Below are 23,611 nucleotides of genomic sequence, written 5' to 3' on the forward strand. Positions count from 1 at the left end.
GTACGAATTCTGTGATAAAGTATGATTTATTTTATTTAACTTGGCATGCACTTGACTGTGCCACTGCACCACGGTTGCTCTGCACCACTTATGGCCCTTAGGGTCAGTCAGTTCAGAGCTACACCGCTGCCTTCTTCTCCCTCTAGCCCAACACTATGATCACCTAGTCGTGTACGTGTGCCGGTAAGATTTGTGCACATTTCGTAGTTCCAGACTGCTTTATCAAAAAAATTTTACCAAGGTCGATGGTACAGTAGATGAGAAGGTAAGCATATCCAATCTGATCATTGCTTTTAAGATGAATGCCTCTTAACTTCTCTGATTTCATTTCAAAACATAGTACTTTAATGTTATTAAATGCATAATTTTGAGATTACTTATTATATCTTAATTGATTTTACATTATCACCAAATAATTATATATTTTTCTTTTTGAATTGAGATTCTACCAGGCTTATAAGTTCACTAGTAAAATTAATTGGGAATAACAATTAGCTTAATGCAATGTATGACTGAATCAAAAAATGTTTAAGAATGTAAATTCGCAAGTATGTTATAATGTTATACTAAGCATAAATTCAATTTTTTCAAATACGAGGTGTGTTTAGGAAGTAAGTATCGTTACATTCTACTGCCGCCGTAGCTCTGCAATCGATGTTCAGCCCATGCGCACTAGTCGTCCTTGTTCACTGGCTATCAACTTACGCCATTTTAGTTGTTCCACTTTGTGTTTTCAGTTTTCTCTGTACATTTAAAATGTTTAAGACAGTTAGTGATCCTGCCGATTGTGAAAACGAGGTTGTTATTATACAACATGTATATTAATAATGTTGAACTAATGTCTCACCTGTGTTAATGTTTCAAATAGTTACATAATTAAATAATCAAACAATATCTTTCCCCACAACCAAGAAAAAATTTGTGTAGTTCATGTGTACTAGATTTAAAAGTAAATCTCTCATTTTGTAACAAAGGTAGACAAAGATTGCTTTTCTGAGCAGGCAGATTTCTACATATTTTACTGTTTATAGAGATACTGGTAAGAGACAGAAAACACCAAACCTTGCGTAAAAGTTGATTCGTTTATTTACATAAATTTACAAATTACTAACTTCATATACTAACTTTCTGCGCTGTATGAGGTTTTGCAAATGAAGGCATGGATAACTGCAAACCAGGTTTTGCCTCAAAAAATGTGTATGAAAGTGTAATTTCATTTACAAACTCCATTTTAGGATCTTCAGCAAACTCAGAGTCAATGTAAAAAAACACAGGCATATCCACCTGAAACAAAAGAAACATTTTAGATTTACTATTACAAGTATTCTGCATATCATTTATAAACATTGGACTGTGCCTTTTTAAATTAAGGAACTTTTATCGAAAAAGGCAGAGAACTTCTCGTGCCTTTCAAACAGCTCCTGTATGTATTACCAACAACAAACATTACTGACTCCATGTTTTGCTATAACAATGTCTAACTTTTTTTGATACCTATTGTTTGTTCTTTGTTTATTGTTTAAACTTATTTTTTACGTTTCCTCTCTCTTATCCCTAATTCTTGATTTTTTTCAGTAATATACTTTTATTGATATGGTGCAATGAGACACTTTCTTGTTCAAGATAAACACTAATAATAACATATATATATATATATATATATATATATATATATATATATAGATGTGGTGTAAAAACCACGGCTTCTGCAGTGAGGGGGGCGCAGCCATGAAGGCAGGATTCAGAGCCTTCTACATTCCAGACGGTTATAAGAGATCTCACCAAATGCAGAGTATGCCATTGGGCCTAACACAATCTAAATTTGGTTTTAAATGACTTTGTGAAACATATAACAGGTATAGCTGTGTTTTATGATTAGATAAATCACATGCTTTTTAGTGACAGTTTACAAAGTTGACAAGAACCATATCAAAAGAATTCATGCACTATTCAAGAAACCCTAAAAGATATCTATGGTGGGAAGGGTTGATTCCTTAGAAGTACAGTTGACTTTTACTGATAACAAACAATCATGTCTTGAAACCATCTCGTAGGGTACCTTCTCAGGAGTTTGAGTTTACCTTCATTTCACTTTCCGCTTAGTGCAGCATCAGAAATCTCACGCTGTTACAACTTGACTCCTGGAATCTGGAGACAATAACCATTTAAAGAAATAAAAAAAACGCGATGAAGAAGCTCAATACGAACTCTACATCGTTTCAACACCAGAGACACCTAGACTACAAAATCAAGTGTAATCTATATAAGGGATTTTCCCATTGTTTCATTAGTTGCACAACTGAGTGCATTACGATATTTTAGCTAAACATAAAAGCAATGATGGGAAGGGTTGATTCAGTATGAATGTGAATGTCTTCAGACGGCCATGGACTCCAGATTCCAGGTGTTAGGTCAGATTTCAGACGCTGCACTAAGCTTAAGTTGAAATGGAGCTTAACTCAACATTCAACCCCTAAAAGTGTTGTGTCCTACAAGATGGTCTGTCTTAAAGATATGATTGTTTGTTAGCAGTTAAATTCAGTTATAATCTGTTCTGGGCTATCTGACAAAAATAATTCTAACATCTTTAAACTGCTCCTAAGTAACAGAAGCAATGAGTCTCCCAAAACATATGTCCTATTTTTACTTTATTTTAATGTTCCTTTGTCAAAGTAACTATTTGAGAGGATTAACCTAAAATCAAAAAGAAAATATTTCACTCTAAAAAGTCTCATCTTTTCTAAGCTTCAAAGCTTAGAAATGGTTGAAAAAATGACCAAATACAAACCAGTTTTAAGTTGTGAATGAAAAGACAATAAAGCTGTCCGAGATTTGAGGTCTAACTTTTGAGCTGAGGGAGATACATCTAACACAAAATGGGGGCTGAGCAGAATGAGTCAAGGTGCTAGAGCAGAATGATTTAAGGCACATGCAGAGTCCTGTCAGTTGTGAAAAGTGTATGCGCACACAGTCCATATGACATGGCATGGTGCAGCATTGGTTTGGCGCTAACGTATTCTGTTATTGTAGTCTACATCTGCACTAAAAGCTTGACTGTGTAACCTTAATTCTGCTATGTACCATTATAGTGTGGTTTTATAATGAAAATTTAGAGTCCTCTTCAATATTATTTGTTTATAGTTGTTATTAATAAAACTATATTGTATTCTTTGTCAACAATGTAAGTGTCAACAAGCAGAAAAGATTAAATCTATCTATTGAAAACAAATAATACTTAAATCAAGATGAATTTCTGAAATATCTGATAATGTTTGTGATCAGTTGCTTCAAAATGAAAAGAAATCGAAAAGTCAATGCAGGTTGATGAAGATATATATACAGGGTTAATAAAAAGTCTGGAGACCCCCCACTAATATTGTAACGACTCACACGAGAAAAACTAAACTCGCCACACATTTATGTTATATTATGAGGTACTTTTTGGGCATAATTAGTGCTTCATTCACAAACCCAAAATGGGGGATTTTGGGGGCAGCTCAAAAATTTTAAATGTAAAGCCCCATCAAAAAACCTGTCATTTTCAAGCCCCTGATAAAAGAAAACAAACAACGCAAACTAGAGGTCTCTATCTTAACCCAGTAAAAAATTACTGCCAATTGAAAATTGTATAAGCCAGAATAAACTACTTACAACATAGGAATAACTAACTTTTGGGGCAGCTAAACTAACTTTTGCTGATCTCGGTCTTCCAGACTTAGGCCGATTCTTCACTGAGCCTGTTTCTTCAAAACGTTTAATTGTTTTTTCAACAGCAGATTTTGATATAGGGTTTCTATGAGGAAATGTTTCATTAAATAAATGTCTCACTTGTTCATATGATCGAATTCTATCACCATATCCACGCATCATGAACAATTTAATACGTTCCTGTTCGCTTAGCTCCATGATACAATTAAGGAATAATGTGACTGAAGTGAGTACGGCAAGACACTGATGGTATTGAAAACATGAAACAATGATAAGACTATTGTACAACAGATAATTCGGGACAAAGTTCATAACTAGTGGAATGTAGTCCTCCTGCAGTTAGGAATTCCCAATATTTCTTTAAACTTTTGTTATTTGCTAGGTTTGATATTTAAACTTATACGTCGTTTTGCCTTTTAATACCTAACAAATGAGAGATCAACTGAGTGGTGCTTAAAATTGACAGTTTTTAGCTGCCCCAAAAGTTAGTTATTCCTATGTTGTAAGTAGTTTATTCTGGCTTATACAATTTTCAATTGGCAGTAATTTTTTACTGGGTTAAGATAGAGACCTCTAGTTTGCGTTGTTTGTTTTCTTTTATCAGGGGCTTGAAAATGACAGGTCACTTGATGGGGCTTTACATTTAAAATTTTTGAGCTGCCCCAAAATCCCCCATTTTGGGTTTGTGAATGAAGCACTAATTATGCCCAAAAAGTACCTCATAATATAACATAAATGTGTGGCGAGTTTAGTTTTTCTCGTGTGAGCCGTTACAATATTAGTCGGGGGTCTCCAGACTTTTTATTAACCCTGTATATATGAATAGGGATGCTCATGTAATAGCACGTCAGATTTTTTGGTGGGGTTAAACACAGGGAAGAACGTCTTCTTTAATCCTTTTCAACTTATAAAATGCAGAAAAAATATTTTGTATAAGTGACCAAGGAGCTTAGTTGAGAGCTATTACGAATGTTGAAAAAATATTTGGCATAAGTGACCAATTCCTTAAAAAGAGCTTCCCAATTACCTTACTTGGGAGGAGTGTATTGGAATTTGCACAAATGATGCTCGTACTATACTATGTACTCATACTGGCCTAAAGGAGAGAATAAAAGCTGAAGAATAAAGCATCACAAGCTGTGTAGACACATTCTTTTAATGTGTCACAGAGAGGCTTTGGCTGCCAAGGAACTGAGTACTTAACTTCAACGTACTGCAAAATGTTGTAAAAATGGTAAACTTTATTAAAGGTCGGCCTTCAAACTCTAAAGTTTTGTATGAATGGGATCTAACTAAACATGTGCTATTTTGCAATGAGGATTACCTCTTAAAAATAGCTTACCTTACTGACATTTTTCAGAAATTAAATATTCCTGTAAAAATCCAGGCTTTCACAAAGAAGCTAGACTTGTGGAAACAAAGTTTAAATACAACAATACTAAAATGTTTCCAACTCTCATTAAGATGGTGACAAAAAATGGAAAAATCTGTTTCCATTATTCATTCACTTAAACTAACAATTCAGAATTTTAAAATGTCTCCCTCAAGCATATTTCTTTATTTAAAAATGATTACGGCACCTTTTCATAAATACTTAGGCCATTTTCCTTGGATCAAAAATTCTTATGAAGACATATCTAAAATAAAATCATTAAGTATTATAGAAAAAGAAAAACTCTAGGGCATCCAGTGACGACAACTTGAAGAAAAATGTTTCTGAATGTTCGTTGCCAAAGTTATAGATAAATGTAGCTAAGGAATATATAGAGTTGAGCAACAAAGCCTTGAAGTTTCTTTTTCCATTTGCTACAATTTATGTCGTGCGAAACTGGATTCTCAACTTAGCAGCAATTAAAAATAAATACAGAGCCAAGCTTGGACAAAAGAAATGAGAGGTGCCCTAAGCAACATTAAACCACATTTTAGTAAACTTTGTGAGAAAAACAAGCACAAGCAAGTCACTGAACATTAACAGGAATCCAATCATTTCAGCTTTTACTAATAGTAATTTATTTGCAATTTAAATTCCATGTTCTTAAGCATGATATTTAATATGCTTAAATAGAAATTTATCTGTCCATTACTAAAAGCTCATTTATAATAGACCTATCTGAAAAAATGTTGCAACATTTAGTTACTCTAATAAATTAAAAGTTCTACATTTGTCCTGGCTGACTCAAGAGTCAATAAATATCTACCTAAATTTATTTTACAAAGCTTAGCTGAAAGGCTGAAAGTTACAAATATTCTGATCACATTAGAAAACATGTGAAATATTTATCAAACATTTAACAGTACAGTATACTTGACATAATATTTATTAAAAAAAACTGTTTTTACAAGTTTACAATGAACATACAATTAATAACAAAAGGTTGCTAAATGAATACCTTGTTCTCTAACAAAACACTGACAAGTAAAAATCTGCTATATTATGAGAGGGCATGCACAGATGCATGGGTAAGGATGTGGGAGTAGGGATGACACGTCAAGAACACGAGCTTATCCTACCACACCCTTTTTTATGACAACAGTGGCAGTGTCTCAGATGCTTTAACTTATAATACAATCAAGTAAAGAGTTATGTCAAACAAAATTTTTATAATATATAATAAGGATTACCAATTTTGAAAATAATTTTCTTGAAAATATGAACCTATGTACACACGATGAGTGTAATTTTGTTCTTTACTTAAAAGCTAGCGTGACCAAGGCCCCAACTTGCTCCTTGGTATGGCTGCCCTTGTTGATAAAGTTTCTGTGTGTGGAGCTTCCCTATTCTGCGAGCCTATACCTTGTGTATGATTTTACTGTTGTGGCAGATTCTGTATTGCTCTTTCATTTAAAATTATAAATGTATGTAAAGAGTATGCTAGAATGTACAAACAGATGCTAGTTTTAGCAAACACTTAATCAGTTCAGGTTAATTTGTTTTTAACCAACCCAAAGAAATGTTACATGGTTTTCAACTGTTATATTGGTGATATTGGAAATATAGTCTCTTTCCCAATCTATGGGGTTGAACTTAATCTATACTGTTTTCAATGAGTTTACAACAAACTAGTTTGTTCCGTAGTAGTTTAAAATTTTATTCAGTGGAACTCTGGCAGCTCCATAAACTCCCCCTGCAGTGTGTTTTTCTTTTACCAGAAGTATCGTGTCATCTGCAAAATCGGTAGTGGTTCAATATTAATGACAAAATGTAGGCAAGGAATCGATAGCCCCATTTACAGCTCGCCTTATACATACTTGAAAAAGAATATCAAAAATTTAATGTAACTGAATAAAGTTGATGTGGATTGATTGTTAGAAAATGGAAGTATTTCTGTCAAAATTTTGAAATTCTAAACTAATTTTACTCTACACTTGAAATATTGTTTTAATTTATTATTGGATCTTGCATAGATTACATGTTACTGTCTTCATGTAGAGCTATAGAGATAGAATAAGAAATACTGACCTCTTCATGTGGATTCAGCAGCTGCTCTTCAAAACAAAAGCACTGTATCTTGTTAAAGTACTGACCGGCGTCAAAAGGCACCACATTGTATGTGCTTATACCTATCACAGGCTTGTCACTGGGGTTACGAGCAGTGTAGAATGCTAAAGCTGTCTCCCCAGGCATTACCTGTAAAACAGTTATAGATACATTTACAATTTCCGTACTCATCAAACTTCTACTTGATCTCTCTCAATCAGGTGAAATAAAACATAATTATTGGCTCAATACCAGTACAGTATTGACAGTTCAAAAGTTTTAATCTCTAAGACAATGCACTATGACAATGCTGCTGGCAATACAGGATGTACTTAACTCTTAAACCCTTGAATCGGTATGTACCAGATATTATCTAGCACGAAAGGTCTTCGCGTAAGATGTACAACTCATATGTAAATGCTTGTTCAGTTGACTTGTGAAAGCATAAATTTTCTCTGATCTCCTTTAAAATCATATGACTAGAAAGATGACGACTAATCTACATGATCAACACCAGTTTTGTTGGCTTTTATTTTGATTTTCCTACTTTATTTTTTATATAAATTACTTTCAGCTATGTTCAGTGAATATTATTGCAATTTATATATACAAAATATTATATAAATATATTTTTATTGGGAGTAACAAGAGAACTCAACTGTGGCTCCATAAATAGATAGACAGTAAGTGAATTTCCTACTTAAGCTTCTCTGTCCTACTTATGTACATATATTGTCTTCATTGAGACAAAAAGAAAGAATCAACTGTGAAGCTTGAAATATCTTAGAAAGGAGGTACACTACAAGCCTCGGACATAAATGCTTTTTGACTGAAGTAATTTTCTCAAGTCTATGTACGTATATTTTCTTGATTGGGGCAACAAGGCAAACTCAATTGTGAATTTGGAAATATTATTAATTCAAACAATAAATGCTCCTACACACACAAAATCCTAATAAAAGTCATGGACCGATAAAACCATGACAAATGAAATAAAATGTAACTGATATATGCATTCTTCTGTTTACAAATATCATACTGCTTCAACATATTACATCATAAATGCTTCATAGACTAAGAAAACTTAGGACTTTGATTTTGAAAATTGTATGTAAAGATTAGTTCCATGTATGAAAATTTAGTAAATAATGATAAAACTCAGAAAACTACATTATACATGTTTTTAAGTTGTTCATAAAAAGTGTCACTAATTCCAGAATGAGTGACAATTTTTACTGGAAGCCACTACTGACAAACTGGGTTTGTGAGGATGCCCTCATGTCAGTGACATCATCAGCTCTGTAACAGACAATGAACAAGCCTGTTGGACATCGTAGACACTATTTGTACAGGTCTGAGTTCTTGCAATCTGTCTTATTAATCCTAATTCATGGTTCTATAAACAATGAAGACTTATGCAAGGCGTTAAAAATATAATAAGGATCTTTTCAAAGACAAGCACTGAATGTAAAAAAATGTTAATTTGAATATCTTTTATACTATTCATTCAAATTTGGAAAAATCGAGATAGAATTTATTTTAGGCAGTATAAAATTATCAAGCAATTTAAATTAATTACCTTTATTTCATGTTGTTGTGGTTTGAAATTCCATCGCATACTGGAGGCAACGTCAGCATTAAACTTAACTGTTATTTCTCTGTGCTGGATTTTTTTCAATTTTTCAACATGTGCACCTGAAGCTTCTCCAACTGTACCACCATACCCATACGCCTAGAAGAAAAAGTGGTGACTGCTATAAATCATTACTTGAATTTAACTAAGCATTCAAGATTGAATTGTTAAAATACTTCAACGTGGTTCATTATCTCTTACATGTTTTTGGTTCTTGTTATTGAAAAAGGTTTATTGTAGAGTTATTGCTTTTGTACTTAATCTTTTTATCTCTTTTCTAATGACATATAATAAGACATTTATTTACTCCCTCACATCTAATAGAAAAATATTTATAACAAGTCTGGCTTTTGGTAAAGTACACTAGATGGTCCTTAACTCTAGAATTATTTATTATCATTAAACATTGACAAGATTATAATTAGCAAAATAGAAGATATTATAAGTTGGATATTTAAAATACTTATAACGGTAGAAATAATAAAAAAGAAGTCGGGGGATGAATTTCACTAAAATTTAGTTAGAATTAAGGAAAATGGGATACAGGTTATAATGTATATATTTTGTTACACATAATATGTTCTAGTCCATACGTTACTAGGCAAATTTTAAAAACTTTATTATAAAATACAAGAGTAATAGTGTAGATATATACTGTTCCACTGCAAAATTAAATTCTGTATACACCCTGGATAATCTGATCAAATACCTGTATTGATAGAAGTTCATTATGCAATAATTGCCAATGAGAAAGGAGGGCAGCAAGAAAAGATATTCAAAAACATAAAAAAGGCACTATGTCACATAGAATAAAAGATCTGTATTCTAAAAAATTCTGTATTATCATAATTTTTATATTACACTATTTTACTTCTAACTTAGAATGATCTCAGTAAGTATAAAAATATATCACAATTTAACAGATTTGTTTATTTATTTATTTGGCGACTAGGCTACTAACCCATATTGTCATCCAATTACTACACTTGTTAACATATGTTCTACATTATAGATAGTTGAAAATTTGAATATCTTTGAATAGTAATGTTTGTATTTCTGTCATAAACTAATTGCTGTTCTTAAAATGGTACATAATACTGAATATTATTAGATACAGAAATATGAACACTGACAAAACTGAATTTTACATCTAAGTAGAACATTAAAATTGTATGTTTTATGTTTATGGATATTTACTTATATATGCCTACTACTATAATAATTTAGCTAAGTTTAGAAATATGTGTACTGCGTAGGAATAACAATGACGTGTATAAACAAAGCCACACATGGCAAGGATGCAATGTAACTTTATACAATGTATTCACTATAAAAGTTATACAAATGTAACAAATCAATAATGTTCTTAAAGGACATCTTGATCAGAATCCAATGCAGTTAAGTACCCTGACAAAAGTTAATTATGTAACATGCGAAGACGTAGAAAGAAGGCCCTTGGCAGACTACCACTACTCATGACGACGTCAATATATATAGGCCCTTGCATTAGACAATCTAAACAATCTAAAACCACATAATTATATAAACTTCTACAAATAGTAAATTTTCATTTCTAGGAAGAATTTTTAGGTGGTCTCGATTCATATTGCACAATAATTTATAATATGTTTAAAATTAAGTTATATCCAAGTAGTCATCAATCTAGGGGACCTAGGGAAATTGAGAATTCTGGGTGGGTGGGATAGGCTAATGAGGGGTAGGCTTTGGTAGAGGGGATACCAATATTCATCCGAGAAAAGTACAAGGAGTTTTAGAGAGTTCAGAGTAGGGCTACCAACTGCAAACATAGATTATATACGTTTTTCAGTACATTTATCTCGTTTTCGTCATTTTTGCAACAGTTTCTACCTCTATGATGAAGTTTAAATGTTGTTTTTCCCACTGTGTTCTCAGTCTTGTTTGCCAATATATTTATTTGCACATCTTGTTATTAAATTATTTTTTCCTGTTTAGTGATTGGTCACATTTTGCTGTGTTGTACATTTAAAAATAAAAGTTTTGATCTTTGAGTTTTATCGTTGCATTTAGCTATTTTATATTTCAATTGTGCTTGTGTGATAATAAGCTTCTAGTGTTATACCTACAGACAATATGTATAGTGGATGCTCTATTTGAATGAGTTATAATGACGTTCTGATATAGTGTCATTTTTAAATCAACATGGAATTTTATATTTCTTTTCTATGTGCAACATATGTGGTGGCCATTGCCCTCTAGCGAGGGTTTTCATTGATTTAGACGGGTTTAATATGGTTATGAGACTGTAATTTTTAGTGAACATTAATATCAGCCTTTTGGGTGTTGATACCCATCCACATAGTAGCCTACTGATCGGTACTAACTCGAGGGATGCTATTCATTTATCGCTAATATGTGTGACTTTAATAAGTGACCTAAACTCGTTGTTTGATCGTTATTAATCGAATTAAACAAGAATTATATTACATTAACAACAAGAATAATACATTAAAAAGTTAATATCATAAATTTAACAATAACATTACAAAATAACAAATTCAACTGTGGCCTAGACCTACACATCAGAAATACGTTACAATATTTATAGATTGCACGGATGGCAGTGAGCAACCGCTTTTGTGAAGGCAGTAGCCAAACCCACATGTATGTCTAGAAATTTATCACATAATTTCCTCATATTCATCATCATTTTTAAATCCTCAACAAATTTGTTATTTCTTGTGTTTATTGTTTACAAGACATATGACTGTAACTAATAAGTAGGAATAAAATATTTTGTTAAATAAATTGTAATGTCGAAGTTTTCATAAAAAAACAATCAAACCATTTGATCAAAACAACCGAATAAAGAGTGTAGGCCGCTCATTAGTCTCCCTATATGTGGTAAGCTGCAATAAAACTGTTCAATTTTGTAAAGCAGTTTGAACAAAACCCCTTAGCTTATTTAATACTAGTCATACCTGACAGAATATCCTATATAGTGGTACTGCAGCATAACTCATACCAACCGCAAATACACCAGCTGCTGCTAAATAATACAAGGTTGATCTCTTCTCAGTTTTTAACTTCGGATTGACATTTTTGTTAAACAATATCTGTTTTAAATTTGATGAATGTATCTTTCTACAGGTGTTTAATGTGCAAAATTTATTGCACTTGACTAACACACTATTTAATACAATTAAAGAATACATGTCGGTATGTGTATACAATGTAAACCAAACTAGACAGGTTAAATTGAATTTAATTTACACTGTTCCTTGAAGACGTACACATTTTTGTTTGTATGTATTATTCTAATGTATCATCTTTTTATAAAAACACCATGACAAACCAAACGAATATTTCTTACTGACTATTATTTAAAATAGGGGTTAAGAAACAAGCGCGTTTTAAGGTTATGGTAGAATCATAGCATAACAGAGTGACAGGGACAGGACATTGAGCGAGCAGCAGACAATAAAACAATATCAGCTGTTAAACAGCTGAAGATACTCTGTATTCATTTGATGAATATAATGGAGTCTAATAATATGCAGAGTGTAAATTAAATCCTGATACGCGTGGATATATTCCAAACGGATTGTGATATCGATGTAAAAACTTCACCATACTAGTTAAAATATTTTTATGAACATTTGAAGGATAAAAATATTTCCTGTCTTTTTCAAAGGGGGGTAACGTGACGTGAGGACTACTAAATTCTTTCAAATTCCAACCGCTATCTTGAGACATGTTATTTGAAAGGTAAATTCAAAAGAAACACGATGGCATGAACAAAACATCTCTTCGATGAGCCTAGCAAAAGTTATGGGCAAACCATTACATTTAAGGGTGTAAATTAAGTCAAAAGTAAAGTAAAGTAGAGTAGTATTATTTTACCAGGCGAAATTAGGGCTAAGAAGCCCTCTCTAACACTTAACCTGGGGACCACCGCCCACGGCTTAAAGGTGACTTCCGAACCACCACCAATGGTCGGGCAGGCGGGCTGCTTGCTAAGTCCTGGTACGTATAGATATATTCCAAACGGATTGAGATATCAATGTACAACCTTCACCATACTTACTACATGACTTTTTTAGATTTTTTGAGAGTAACCCAAATATCACCCACTCCCTTTTCAAGTGGGGGAAAAGTGATAATTTTAATTTTCAAATTTCAACCCCTATCTTATGACATGTCATATTAAAGGTCTATTTAGTAGAAACACAATAACAAGTGACTGAAGTGAGTCAGTATTATCCCAAGATCCGTTCGTTACCTTTTCAACCCTGCTCAAAAGTATTCCGTTAATGTAAAAGAAAAAATAGTTTTTCATACCTCGGCTGAAGATTATTATATGACATTTAGGCAGATTAAGGTCTATATAATTCAACCTGTACCAATCCATGATTTCTAAAAGAGTGCGTTAAAAAGTTATCTGACATGACCAATGCATATAATTGTGTTACTTTGGTTGAATAAATGAGTTATTGAGGAAACGAAGTTGATCGTCCTTGAAGTTTATTCCAGCAAAAATCTTTAAGCCATCGTAAAATGCCATAAAACGTGTGTCTAAACGCTGTGTCATTCATAAAAACAACTAAGCTGAAGAGGGCCGAGATGGGAACCCTGAGACACTTCAGATAAAACTGGGAACGGCTGTGATATTGTACCATCAGATTTCACCACTAGCTCTCTGCTGGACAAGTAGCTGTTAATCCAATACAACAGTGCTTCTTATGACAATACCTCTCGAGCTTTAATAACAGCAGTTTATGATTGACTTTACAGAGAGCTTCAGAATAATCAAGAGAGCTGCAGTCAACCTGGGAATGTGTATAAAGGTAGATACAAAAAAACTCATTCTTCTGAAGGTTCACAATCGAACACCACAGAAATAAAACTGTGTTGCTACAGAACAACAGTATTCTTAAAGTGTAAATAAAGCAATTTCAAAAGAAGAATTTCGAATACATTTTCCAAACCAGGCTTGTTATAGGTCGTCGTTAGTGGCCTCTTCTTTATAGCCACTCTTAAAAGTAGGTACGGTACGACAAAGCTTTTATTTAGTGTGAGGAGGAAAACACCGGTGACAGTGGATATTGTGTAGCTTGAGATGGTTTGTTTAACACCAAAGTTGAAGAAGGAACTGGTATATCAGCTATTCTGAAAACTGAATAAAACGTGGAAAAACGTTGCACTAATCAAATGAATCAATAGCCACGATCCGTTAAGGTAAAGACTGCTCGTGACAGTCTAGTGCAGCCATATGGCCAAAATGATATGCAACTTATTTTGGCAAATTTGGAAACATAGCCGAGAATAACAATCGAAACAAGTTTGATTTGAGCTTCTTCATCACCAACGTTTCTATCTCCTCAGGCTGATGAGACTCCAGATTCCAGGAGTCAAGGTCACTAAGCGAAAGGTGAACTTGAGCTAAATACAACATTAATTTTGAATCAATCCTTCCCACCATAACGTTATGTGTAGAGAAATTGGTTGTTCTGCTGTGCTTTGGGATGGAATCTAAAACATTGCAGTACATTTAATTGGGCACTTGATAAGACAATGGTAACACTTCTCCTACATTACACTTTATTTTGTAATGTAGGTGTCTTTGGTATCGATGCAAAGAATTCTATTTGAGGTTTCTTTGTCGCTGATTTTTTTATCTCTTCAGTCTTCCATGACTCCAGATTCCTGGAGTCAATTCTGTGACAACGCCAGATTTCAGATCCTGCAATAAGCGGAAGGTGAACTGGAGCTAACGCTATTTTATTGTAATAAAAACTTTATTTTTCAAGTATTTTGGCATTTACAGCATATACAAATAAAATAAACACGTATTTGTAAGATATACAAAAATATTTCTTCAAAGAATTATTTGTCAGCAGAACGGCATAAAGAAACATCTCATTCATTAAATTTTCAAAATTGTATAACTGAGTCTGTACAAATTAGGTCTTATAACAGTAATGGTTCTTAAAACGCCCACAGGCTGTTTTCTTGAGAACAATAAAATCAGTTCAATTCAGATACACAATTAAAGAACAAGGTAAGAATATAGTATATAGCTCATTTTATTCTCGAGATGTTAAGTGGACAGATAAACAGATAGCCAATAATACAAAACAGAAATGTTTACACCCTCTCCGACAAATAAAAGAGAAATTGTGTGAACCTAATAAGTATTGCTTCAATGACGCCCAGCCAAATTCCATGGTTTAACATACATCATCATAGAACTCGCATGTTGTCTATGTAGAAATTAATTTTTATGTAAATGTAAAGTATATAGATGCAATCTTTCTTGTGGTATCTTGCCAAAGTAAACACAATTCACATGTTAAAATCTTATCTGAGTGTACTGTTTGCCCAAAAATTTATTTTTTTCTACCACTTTTTTGCTACCAACTGAATGTACACAGCCAAATCCCGTAAAGTTACATGCACCATCATCGAACTCTCACTTTTGCCTACATGGAAATATAGCTTCACGCAAAATCTCAGATTTATGTTAGTTACTTCTTGTGATATCGTGTCGAGAGTCAGGCATATGGACAGACAGACAGACCGATAGAAATTAAATTGTCCAGCCCCTCAAGTGGTAGGGTTCGCTAACACTCAGTTAATTACAAATGTTATTGCAATAAACTGTATAAAAGTTCTTGAATACGTAATAAACTGTTTTTATCAACAATAGATAACTATCATTTGAGAATATTACATAATTAAATTAAAATTGTAAAGAAATTAAAATAAAGAAGTATTTACTTATTTTAAAGAAACAGGTCCTTGTCATATTTTTTATATCAATAGTAAGTTACTACAGCTTCGGTGTTTACTTACATACTTAACAGTAAAACCATAATATTAAAAAGAAAATTCAATATTACATACACAAATATTACAAGCAATTGCTGCAAGAAAGAGCTTGGAGTCGGATCTTCGAGTGACGTCATGCTCGTGGGCGATAACTTTTCACCCAGCTTATGAGCACACTCTTGTTTCCTTAAACCGTGGAATAAACCCACAACATCTTAGATTACATTTGAATCAATGAAAAAGTATTATCTTTTCCTGAGTAGGTATAATGCAAGGTAGGAGTACGCCACACAATGTGTCGTACAAACTTCGCTGAGATTCAATGCAAAGTTTCAAGTTTATAGTTCATCTCATGATTGATAGATAGAACGGCACAATCATACGGCAAAGACATTTTTACGGCTAACAAAAGAGAAATTTTACCAACCTATTCAGTGATACAAGAACTCATTATTGTCCACGTAGAAAGTCTACAGATGGAGTTTTTCTCCAGATATCTTGCCACATGATACATTTATATTAATATTTTTTCGTTAAATTGAGTTTCATATCAGTGTTTAAATAACAAAAGTCTCCACACTATAAGATGGCATTGAATTTATTGGAATCATTAGACTGCATGTGTTTATACGTCTCCTGTTAAAATCTTTTATTAGTATATTCAAACTCCTTATTGTCAGAACATCTTCACAATGTAAAGCAGTGACAGAAACAAATTTATCATAAACAACCATCTATGATATACCTCGCCTTTACAATCATTGCCCCATACGCTAATTCCATAAGATAAGAAACTATAAAGATAGACATAGTAGACAGTAATAAGGATATCTGTTAGTAGTTACAATACTTAGCTCGATTTATATAAAAATACCCTTAGGCACTCTGTTACTGTATAACATTTTAACGTGCCTATCCCATTTGATGTTACTCTGAAGAATAACTCCTTAGAATTTAACATAGTCAATGTTCTATTGGCTAGAAGGTTTTAATTAAACAAAATTCTAGAGTTTGGGTTTTATCTTTATTAAGAAAGAGTAAATTGGCAGTTGACCAGTCTTTGATAGTGTCACTAATATCACAAAGGGCATCAGTATCAAACAAGATATTACATTTAACTTGTACAGCCAGGTTATCGGCAAAAATAAAAGAGCTCACATCATAATACCAGGTAACTCATTTACATAAGTAATACAACAAATAAATACTGAGCGCAGGATTTAGCACTCTGGGACACCAGATCTTACATTTAAGTATTGTGAAAATTAGCCTTCATAATAAAATGCTTGTAGCCTTTGAGACAAGGAAAAGACCCAACAAAATTAACTGCTAAGCTACCAAAACATTAAATTTAATTTTATATAAATCGTAATCTGGTACACATATTTCCGAAATCTCATTTTGAGTTAAACAATGTTCACAGAAACATAAAAAATATCTACTTCAAACCTATTATTTAGGTTTGACTTCATCAATTTTATGTAGAAGTCCCTGCATATTTCATTGCGCTATGACAGCTTTACACCCACCTTCTATTGCATTTACACTATGATACATGTCTTCTAGAGGAGTAGTCAATATTTGTTTATCTTTGAACATATCGTTAATCATGATGTTTTTTGATTAGGCTGAATTTCCAAGTTTAAATTTTCACTGTTTTTAAGATATGTGTTCTTAAATTTAGAAAGAAAAACGTTATTCAGCCAAAATTCTGGCGAGTAGGTAAATGTCCCAAAAGATGTTTGTGGGGACTCCAATCTCAAAAGAGGAGTAAAGATCAGGTCGTTTAGATGCGATCTGTTCCACAATATGCAGGTTTATTCCTTTTGACGTAATTCTCAATGCCAAAAGGTTTAGTATCTGCACCAAAACGGGAAACAAACAAAAACGCTTTCTTGTCAATTATATTGAGGTTGTGTGCAGCATTTGAACTACCTGTGGTGAAATTCTGCCTAGGACTACGTTTCACTGTTGGGAAATAGGTTAAATACTAGGACTGAGTTGTAATTTTCTACGAGATATCACTTCACTAAATTCACCCTCATCATTAATTTCAGAGGTTTGATACCACAACACAAGGAACACAATCACCACTGTCGAATGCAGTATTATCGTATGCCTGACGCCGCTGTTCGCGGTCAGGGTCAGATCTATGATTCCGGGTCTCACCTAGTTCTTACTCTACTGTATACATGTGAGGTTTTGTGAAAAGCTCCATGACTAATACCCTGATCAGAATGAGTAACATGAGTTAAGTACGTTGACAGGTTCATGTTCAACTGCTGAGATCAAAATTTTACCACGATTAGTAACAATGCTATGGAGACAATCATTACTATTTATATTAGTTTTTAAGCTTTTAGTAGGGTCAATAAGTGTATTCTTATTTAATTTTGATTTTCTGGCATACGATTTGCCATTGTTACTTGATAAAATACCTCTGATTAGTGATTACTGTCTGGCTGCTTACAGCTGAGTTCAAATTCACAATGATGCTTTTTAAAACACCTAGTTGCTCACTTAGATTCTTGTGGTCTTTTGACAAAGTGAATATTTGTTCAGTCAAAATTCTCATTTTTTTCGAACATCTTCATTCATCAAGATCAGTTTAACTCTCAGTTTGAATAGCAACATTCATCATAACTGGTTTTGAGTTTACCCTGCACTTGTTATATTTCCACAAAGCTTTTACTTTTTATTCACGGAAAAGATCGTAATGATCATTAATGATTTCCACCCATATGATGCCATAAAGTATACTTTACGTTACAGAGGAGAGCTAAACTATTTTTAGAAACATTCTTTCCACATTTACCACACTTATGCACTATACCACAAGCCGCCGTTTTTCTCTTATACTGAGTCTCTTTACAAATGTATTTATTCTGCTATTTTCTCGTCATCATTATAGTTATCCATAAGACCAATGTAAAACTATTTGAAATTGCTCAACTAAATCACATAGAGTGTGATCATCATAATCTAACTCAGTATTCCTCATATAGAAATGAAGCTTCATGCACAATTTCAAGCCTATAGTCCAGTCCGTTGAAGATATCCAGACAGACAAACAGAAATAAAACTTTCCCAGCCCTATAAGTGATAGGCTTCAGTAATGCCCAACCAATTATAGCAATGATATAAACTTTCCAATATGAAATAATTCACAAACTATATATAGGTACACATATAAGGAAGACTTAATGAATTAATTGTAATGAAACGTTATCTTATTTAAAATTAGAGACACGACCCCACTCCAGTAGTCCACACTGTAAGTGTAAACGGAATCTAATTTATTCCCCTGGTATCTCCTTGTGTGCAGTATTTTGGCTAGCTTTTGATCCTTGACTACTTAAAGACAAACATTTCCTGAAGGCCCTCAACCAGAGGTGGCCCTCATCCTAAACCACTGGGCGGTATATAGCCATGTAGTCATTGGCAGTTTAGTCTTATTTAAGACCATTATAAACCACATTTGGTGAGTTCTCGTACAATACATTGTTGTAATGTATACCTCTTTTAATAAACATGTACTTTAATACCACCTGAAAAGGACAAATAGCAGGTTATTGTGTTCTTTTTCAATAAAAGTTAATAATAATTATTATTGCCAAAGATAAATTAAATACATGGCATTCTTGTGAGATTTGAGTAATCTCAACTTAATAGGTTTATAAAATGCTTTGTCTACAAAATTTAACACTTTTCGTATTTACCCATCTTGTCCATTATTTATTTGTTCAAATGATCGAGGACGAAAAATCCTACATCATCATTTTTCTTTTAAGTAAATGAGTTTTTCACAAATTATGAGTTTTATTCAATAACTCAAGTATGAACACTACACTTGCCAATGCCAAACCACCTAAAATAAATTGAAAGGCAACCATATTGTTACTGAGTGTCAGAGGATTAAATGAATCTATACATTCTACAGTTTTGTGATTACGTAACAAAATTGCAATATCAGGAGTTCCGTATTTTAAGATAACACTTTTCTTCCAGTGTTCAATGAGCCCCACTTCAAAAAACCGCTGGAGTGTTGCGTAGCATACATCTAGCAGTGGGGATTGTTTGCTGAACTTGAAAGACACATAGAACTCGTTCAAGGTCTGCTTCATGAGGCGGAACTCCCTTAAATCATTTGTTTCTAAACCATCTACATCGATGAAGACGTAGCTGTAGCCGAATCTTTGAACAGGAAATACAAATTTTCCTGAGCGCAACGCAGCTGTACTGGTGTCACTGGTAAGGTTGCGAAAGCGATTCTCCAGCTGGCTTTGCCATGGGTCCTACAAAAATCGTTTGAAAATATTATTGCAGACGAATGTAAGGATAATAGGCACATGGAGTTTTAAAATAGACACCAAACGCATTTTGAAAAAAAATTCTCAGTAATTCTCTTATTAGTCAGGTAAAATAAGGTTTTGTATCGCTCCAAATTTATGTATTAACTGATAAGAAAGCCACATTGACGAAACAAACTAAGGAGAATGCCATTGTAGTAAAACCACAGTCCAAGAGTATAGTACTATATATACTGTATATTGTATATTACAATATATATTGTGTGTATGTATATATATATATATATATATATATATATATATATATATATATATATATATAGAAGAATTTCCATTTACAGTTTAGTATATATATATATATATATATATATATATATACTTTTTTAAAGGGTATAAGGAATGTTTAAAAACTGCAGTTTGAGGTTTTTAGTTGAGACATTTCCCTTGAAAAGCCCAAAAGAAGAAGATACAACAAAAAGTGATGCTTTTATTTTTTTTAAATGTTGTGGATTAAATTTTTATTGATTTTAAAATAAGTAATAACAATAAAATATTAATTAAAGACATGTTAGTAAATATCATAATATTATATTATAATATTTTAAAATAAAACAATGTCACTTTTAGTTTGTGAGATATAGGATTAGATGTATTATGGTCTGGAATGGTTTAGTACATTTTCCTTATATATGACTGTCATTGAATGTATTTTATTGTAGTAAATTCTAGTAACACCCGTAAGTAAGGAACAATTTATAAAAATACTAATAACATTTACTTTGTGATTACTGGTTTCTGCAAATAAAAATAGTGTGGTGACTATTATTACTCTAGAAATAAATCGGCTTATTCTACATTTCTAATTCAATTGGTCACAGAGTTGCCATGATCATTAGTGTCACTAAAATAATGTTTGAACTATTTTTCTATTATTTTCTAATTTATTTATCTTGTTGTAATATTTAATAGAAAAGCAATTTGTACTTTTAAATACTTATTAAAACTAAAATCCGTAAAGTATCATAGTAATAATAATACCATGTTACTTTACTTAATGTCGTTGTAATAATCATATTCTTTACTCATTGTCTTTTTAAAATTAATATAACTAGCATTTCCATTTTTGTTATTAATGTAAAGTATTCTCATCTCTGCTCTAAATATTTATCTACACACAAAAATTTAGTAATTTATCATTTTTATACTGAGCGTGATTTACAGAGTAGTGTTTATGATAAGAATATAAAGAAATTAATCCCACATCCATATCAAATCAGCAAATATAATGTTAATGTAACTAAATACAAATTGGTGTCATATAAGCTTAGAGTACAAGTAGACTTTTATTTCGATTGAAGTTTGTTCTGTAAATATAACATTTAAACGTTTAGGCTTATGCTTTGTTTTACTATTTTGGATAAGAATAACAACATGCATGAAATGTCAGAAAAACTGTAAAAATGTTCTAAAAACCTCATAAATTTGTTATTTTTTCAAATCGTTCTTCATCAATAACAAATTTCAGTTAATATACTCATACATACCTGTATTCAACCTCTATTACGTACCTCAAGATTGAAATACAGGGCCCTCTTGCTGACATTGTTGTATTCTGGTTCCCCCCACAAGAAGTTTCCTAGTACGATGTCTTTCACACTGTCTATCAACATGGAATGGCGCGGGACCATTAAGTTGGTGACGATAGTGTTGGAAAAAATAGCCGAAATAAAGAAGCTGAAGACAGACCAACAAGTAATTACTTGACGCGCAGATTTCAATTTGGAAATCTTGCAAGATGTAGCACCAATCGAAATTCCAAATACTATAAGAACACAAACAACTGCATCTGTGAAAATAAAACAGAATAAATAGTTTAAAACATAGCAATAAATCCTAAATATAATGTGCTACACACTCTATAAAACAGAGACTAGCTCTGATTGTAATACACAACTTGACGGTCATTGAGAACTGTTATATATTTTCAATAATTTATATTCAAAGCCAACCAGTATATTCAATGCCACCTTCATTAAGGTAAGACAGCAGTCAAATATTTTTTTAAATAGATTTTTTTATTTTTATTCTGTTTTGTAGAGCAGTCTTTTCTGAACAAGTAGACACCAAATATTATGAAATAAAAAATATATTTATATAATTTACAGCCTTTTTTCTAAACCAATACATGTTTGTTTCGCGAAGTCAATGTATTTTGCGTTTGCCTAAACATTGTTTATATATTCATTCATTTCCGGAACATGATAACTCTTTGCCTGCTCAGATTATGGATGCAATAAAACCTATTTACCGTGATCTATGTTCACCTATTTTGTTAAAAAAATGCCTCCATGGGAAAACTCAAAATTGCAAAGAGGCCTTCAACAATGTAATATGGATGCGACTCCCAAAAACTGACCTTGTAAATACACAAACTATAAAAATTGGTGTCTTGGATGCAGTAGTGTGTTTTAATGATGGTGTTTTGGGCAAAGTAAAAGTCCTAGAAGAACTTTGTGGCAAGGCTGGTTCAAATAGTGTGATAGGTCTAAAGAAACTAGATTTGACTAGGGTCCAGAAGGCAGAAATGGTGTTCAAAGAAGTCGTAAAAAGAGCGAGGAAGGCAAAGAAAACCACAAAAAGAAGACTGGAAGATGTGGAAAATGAAGAAAATCACTCCTATGGAGCTGGACTTTTTTGACAACAATGGGGTATTTGAAATAAAAGTATTGTTGGCTATACTGACTTCTTTTCTTGTTTTCTGAAAATTAACTTTTTTTTACTAAAGTACACTTTTTGTCCACAATTATTATTGTATTACCATAAAATTTGGTGTGTGTGCTCCTTATGCAGTAACAAGTAATAATAGGAGCCAGTTTATCCATACAATTACTACTTTTTTTATTTATAAAATATTTAATACAAAAAAATATATAAAAATTTTTCAATAAATTAAAATCTTAACAAAAAATTTATTTGAACTTAAAAACCTTTTTCCCTTCCTATTATGTAAGGTAACAATGGATAGAATAAGGGGAAAAAACTTCAGGCAAATTGATTATTATTTATAAAAGTTATGTGTACCGAAATATGCCCATTTTAATTTGGGCGATATAGGGACTGCTGTCTCACCTTAAATTCACCAACTTCCTGCATTGACTTTGGTGCTGGCTTGTTAAAAATGTGATTTACACTAAATTTAAAAATACATTAACCCTTTATTGATCACAATGTTTGATAAAAACACTTCAAAATATTTCACTATTTCCTTGCAGTTAAAACTTTTACTTCAACAATAAATATTTATAATAATACAAAAAAGTTTTACTACCTTGCAGATTCCTGGTGTCAGTGAATGTGGTATACTTCTGGACCAGGACACATACAATAAAGAATGTGGTAAATAGGAGAATCCAAACGTTTTTATCGAACAGCTGGGTGATTGTTATCCAAAAACTGTGTATCAATTGCGGTCATGGAACCATATATGTATAGTAATCCTGAAAATGAAATAATTCTTAGGCATTAATGATGTCAGTAGCATATGTCTAATTTAATTTTCACACTGTAAGTTTATAATTCTTAATACTACTCTTAAATAAGATGTAGGAGAGTAGATAAAGGATATAAGATTCCTATATGTGTGTGTTGAAGATGGTTTGTACTGACCACATG

General features: G+C 32.4%; 2 protein-coding genes across 5 annotated transcripts; both read right to left on the bottom strand.

Annotated features, from left to right (window-relative positions):
• Positions 1-1,063: 1,063 nt before the first annotated feature.
• LOC124354121 (cytochrome c oxidase assembly protein COX11, mitochondrial) lies at positions 1,064-12,267 on the bottom strand. 4 transcript variants are annotated; one of them, XM_046804348.1, is made up of 4 exons: positions 11,828-12,267; positions 8,766-8,918; positions 7,169-7,336; positions 1,064-1,284 (listed from the first exon to the last, which is right to left on the bottom strand). In XM_046804348.1, exons 1-4 carry the CDS (start codon positions 12,011-12,013, stop codon positions 1,114-1,116), a joined length of 678 nt encoding a protein of 225 aa, XP_046660304.1. In that variant the 5' UTR covers positions 12,014-12,267; the 3' UTR covers positions 1,064-1,113. The 4 variants fall into 4 exon arrangements, with proteins under 4 accessions (XP_046660304.1, XP_046660303.1, XP_046660305.1 ...); XM_046804347.1 differs by having other exon boundaries at positions 11,780-12,266; XM_046804349.1 differs by having other exon boundaries at positions 12,172-12,221.
• A 1,394-nt stretch (positions 12,268-13,661) lies between these two features.
• LOC124355665 lies at positions 13,662-23,416 on the bottom strand. The gene is made up of 4 exons (XM_046806827.1): positions 23,268-23,416; positions 21,508-21,785; positions 19,484-19,924; positions 13,662-13,712 (listed from the first exon to the last, which is right to left on the bottom strand). The coding sequence occupies exons 2-4, from the start codon at positions 21,625-21,627 to the stop codon at positions 13,662-13,664; spliced, it is 612 nt and encodes a 203-aa protein (XP_046662783.1). The 5' UTR covers positions 21,628-21,785; positions 23,268-23,416.
• Between the last annotated feature and the right edge of the window lie 195 nt (positions 23,417-23,611).

This window comes from Homalodisca vitripennis, chromosome 2 (genome assembly GCF_021130785.1).
Source record: "Homalodisca vitripennis isolate AUS2020 chromosome 2, UT_GWSS_2.1, whole genome shotgun sequence".
Taxonomy (NCBI): domain Eukaryota; kingdom Metazoa; phylum Arthropoda; class Insecta; order Hemiptera; family Cicadellidae; genus Homalodisca; species Homalodisca vitripennis.

Bases quoted from the DNA above. Each gene is read 5' to 3' on its own strand.
- LOC124354121 (XM_046804347.1), bottom strand. From the start codon at position 12,013: ATGTATTCTTTAATTGTATTAAATAGTGTGTTAGTCAAGTGCAATAAA. The intron at 8,919-11,779 runs GTATGACTAGTA...TTTTTCTTCTAG, and splicing joins TATATAGGATATTCTGTCAG to GCGTATGGGTATGGTGGTAC. The intron at 7,337-8,765 runs GTAATTAATTTA...ACTGTTTTACAG, and splicing joins CACAACAACATGAAATAAAG to GTAATGCCTGGGGAGACAGC.
- LOC124355665 (XM_046806827.1), bottom strand. From the start codon at position 21,627: ATGGTCCCGCGCCATTCCATGTTGATAGACAGTGTGAAAGACATCGTA. The intron at 19,925-21,507 runs GTACGTAATAGA...CGATTTTTGTAG, and splicing joins CCCTGTATTTCAATCTTGAG to GACCCATGGCAAAGCCAGCT. The intron at 13,713-19,483 runs GCAAGTGTAGTG...GTTGTTCTGTAG, and splicing joins TTTTAGGTGGTTTGGCATTG to CAACACAGTTTTATTTCTGT.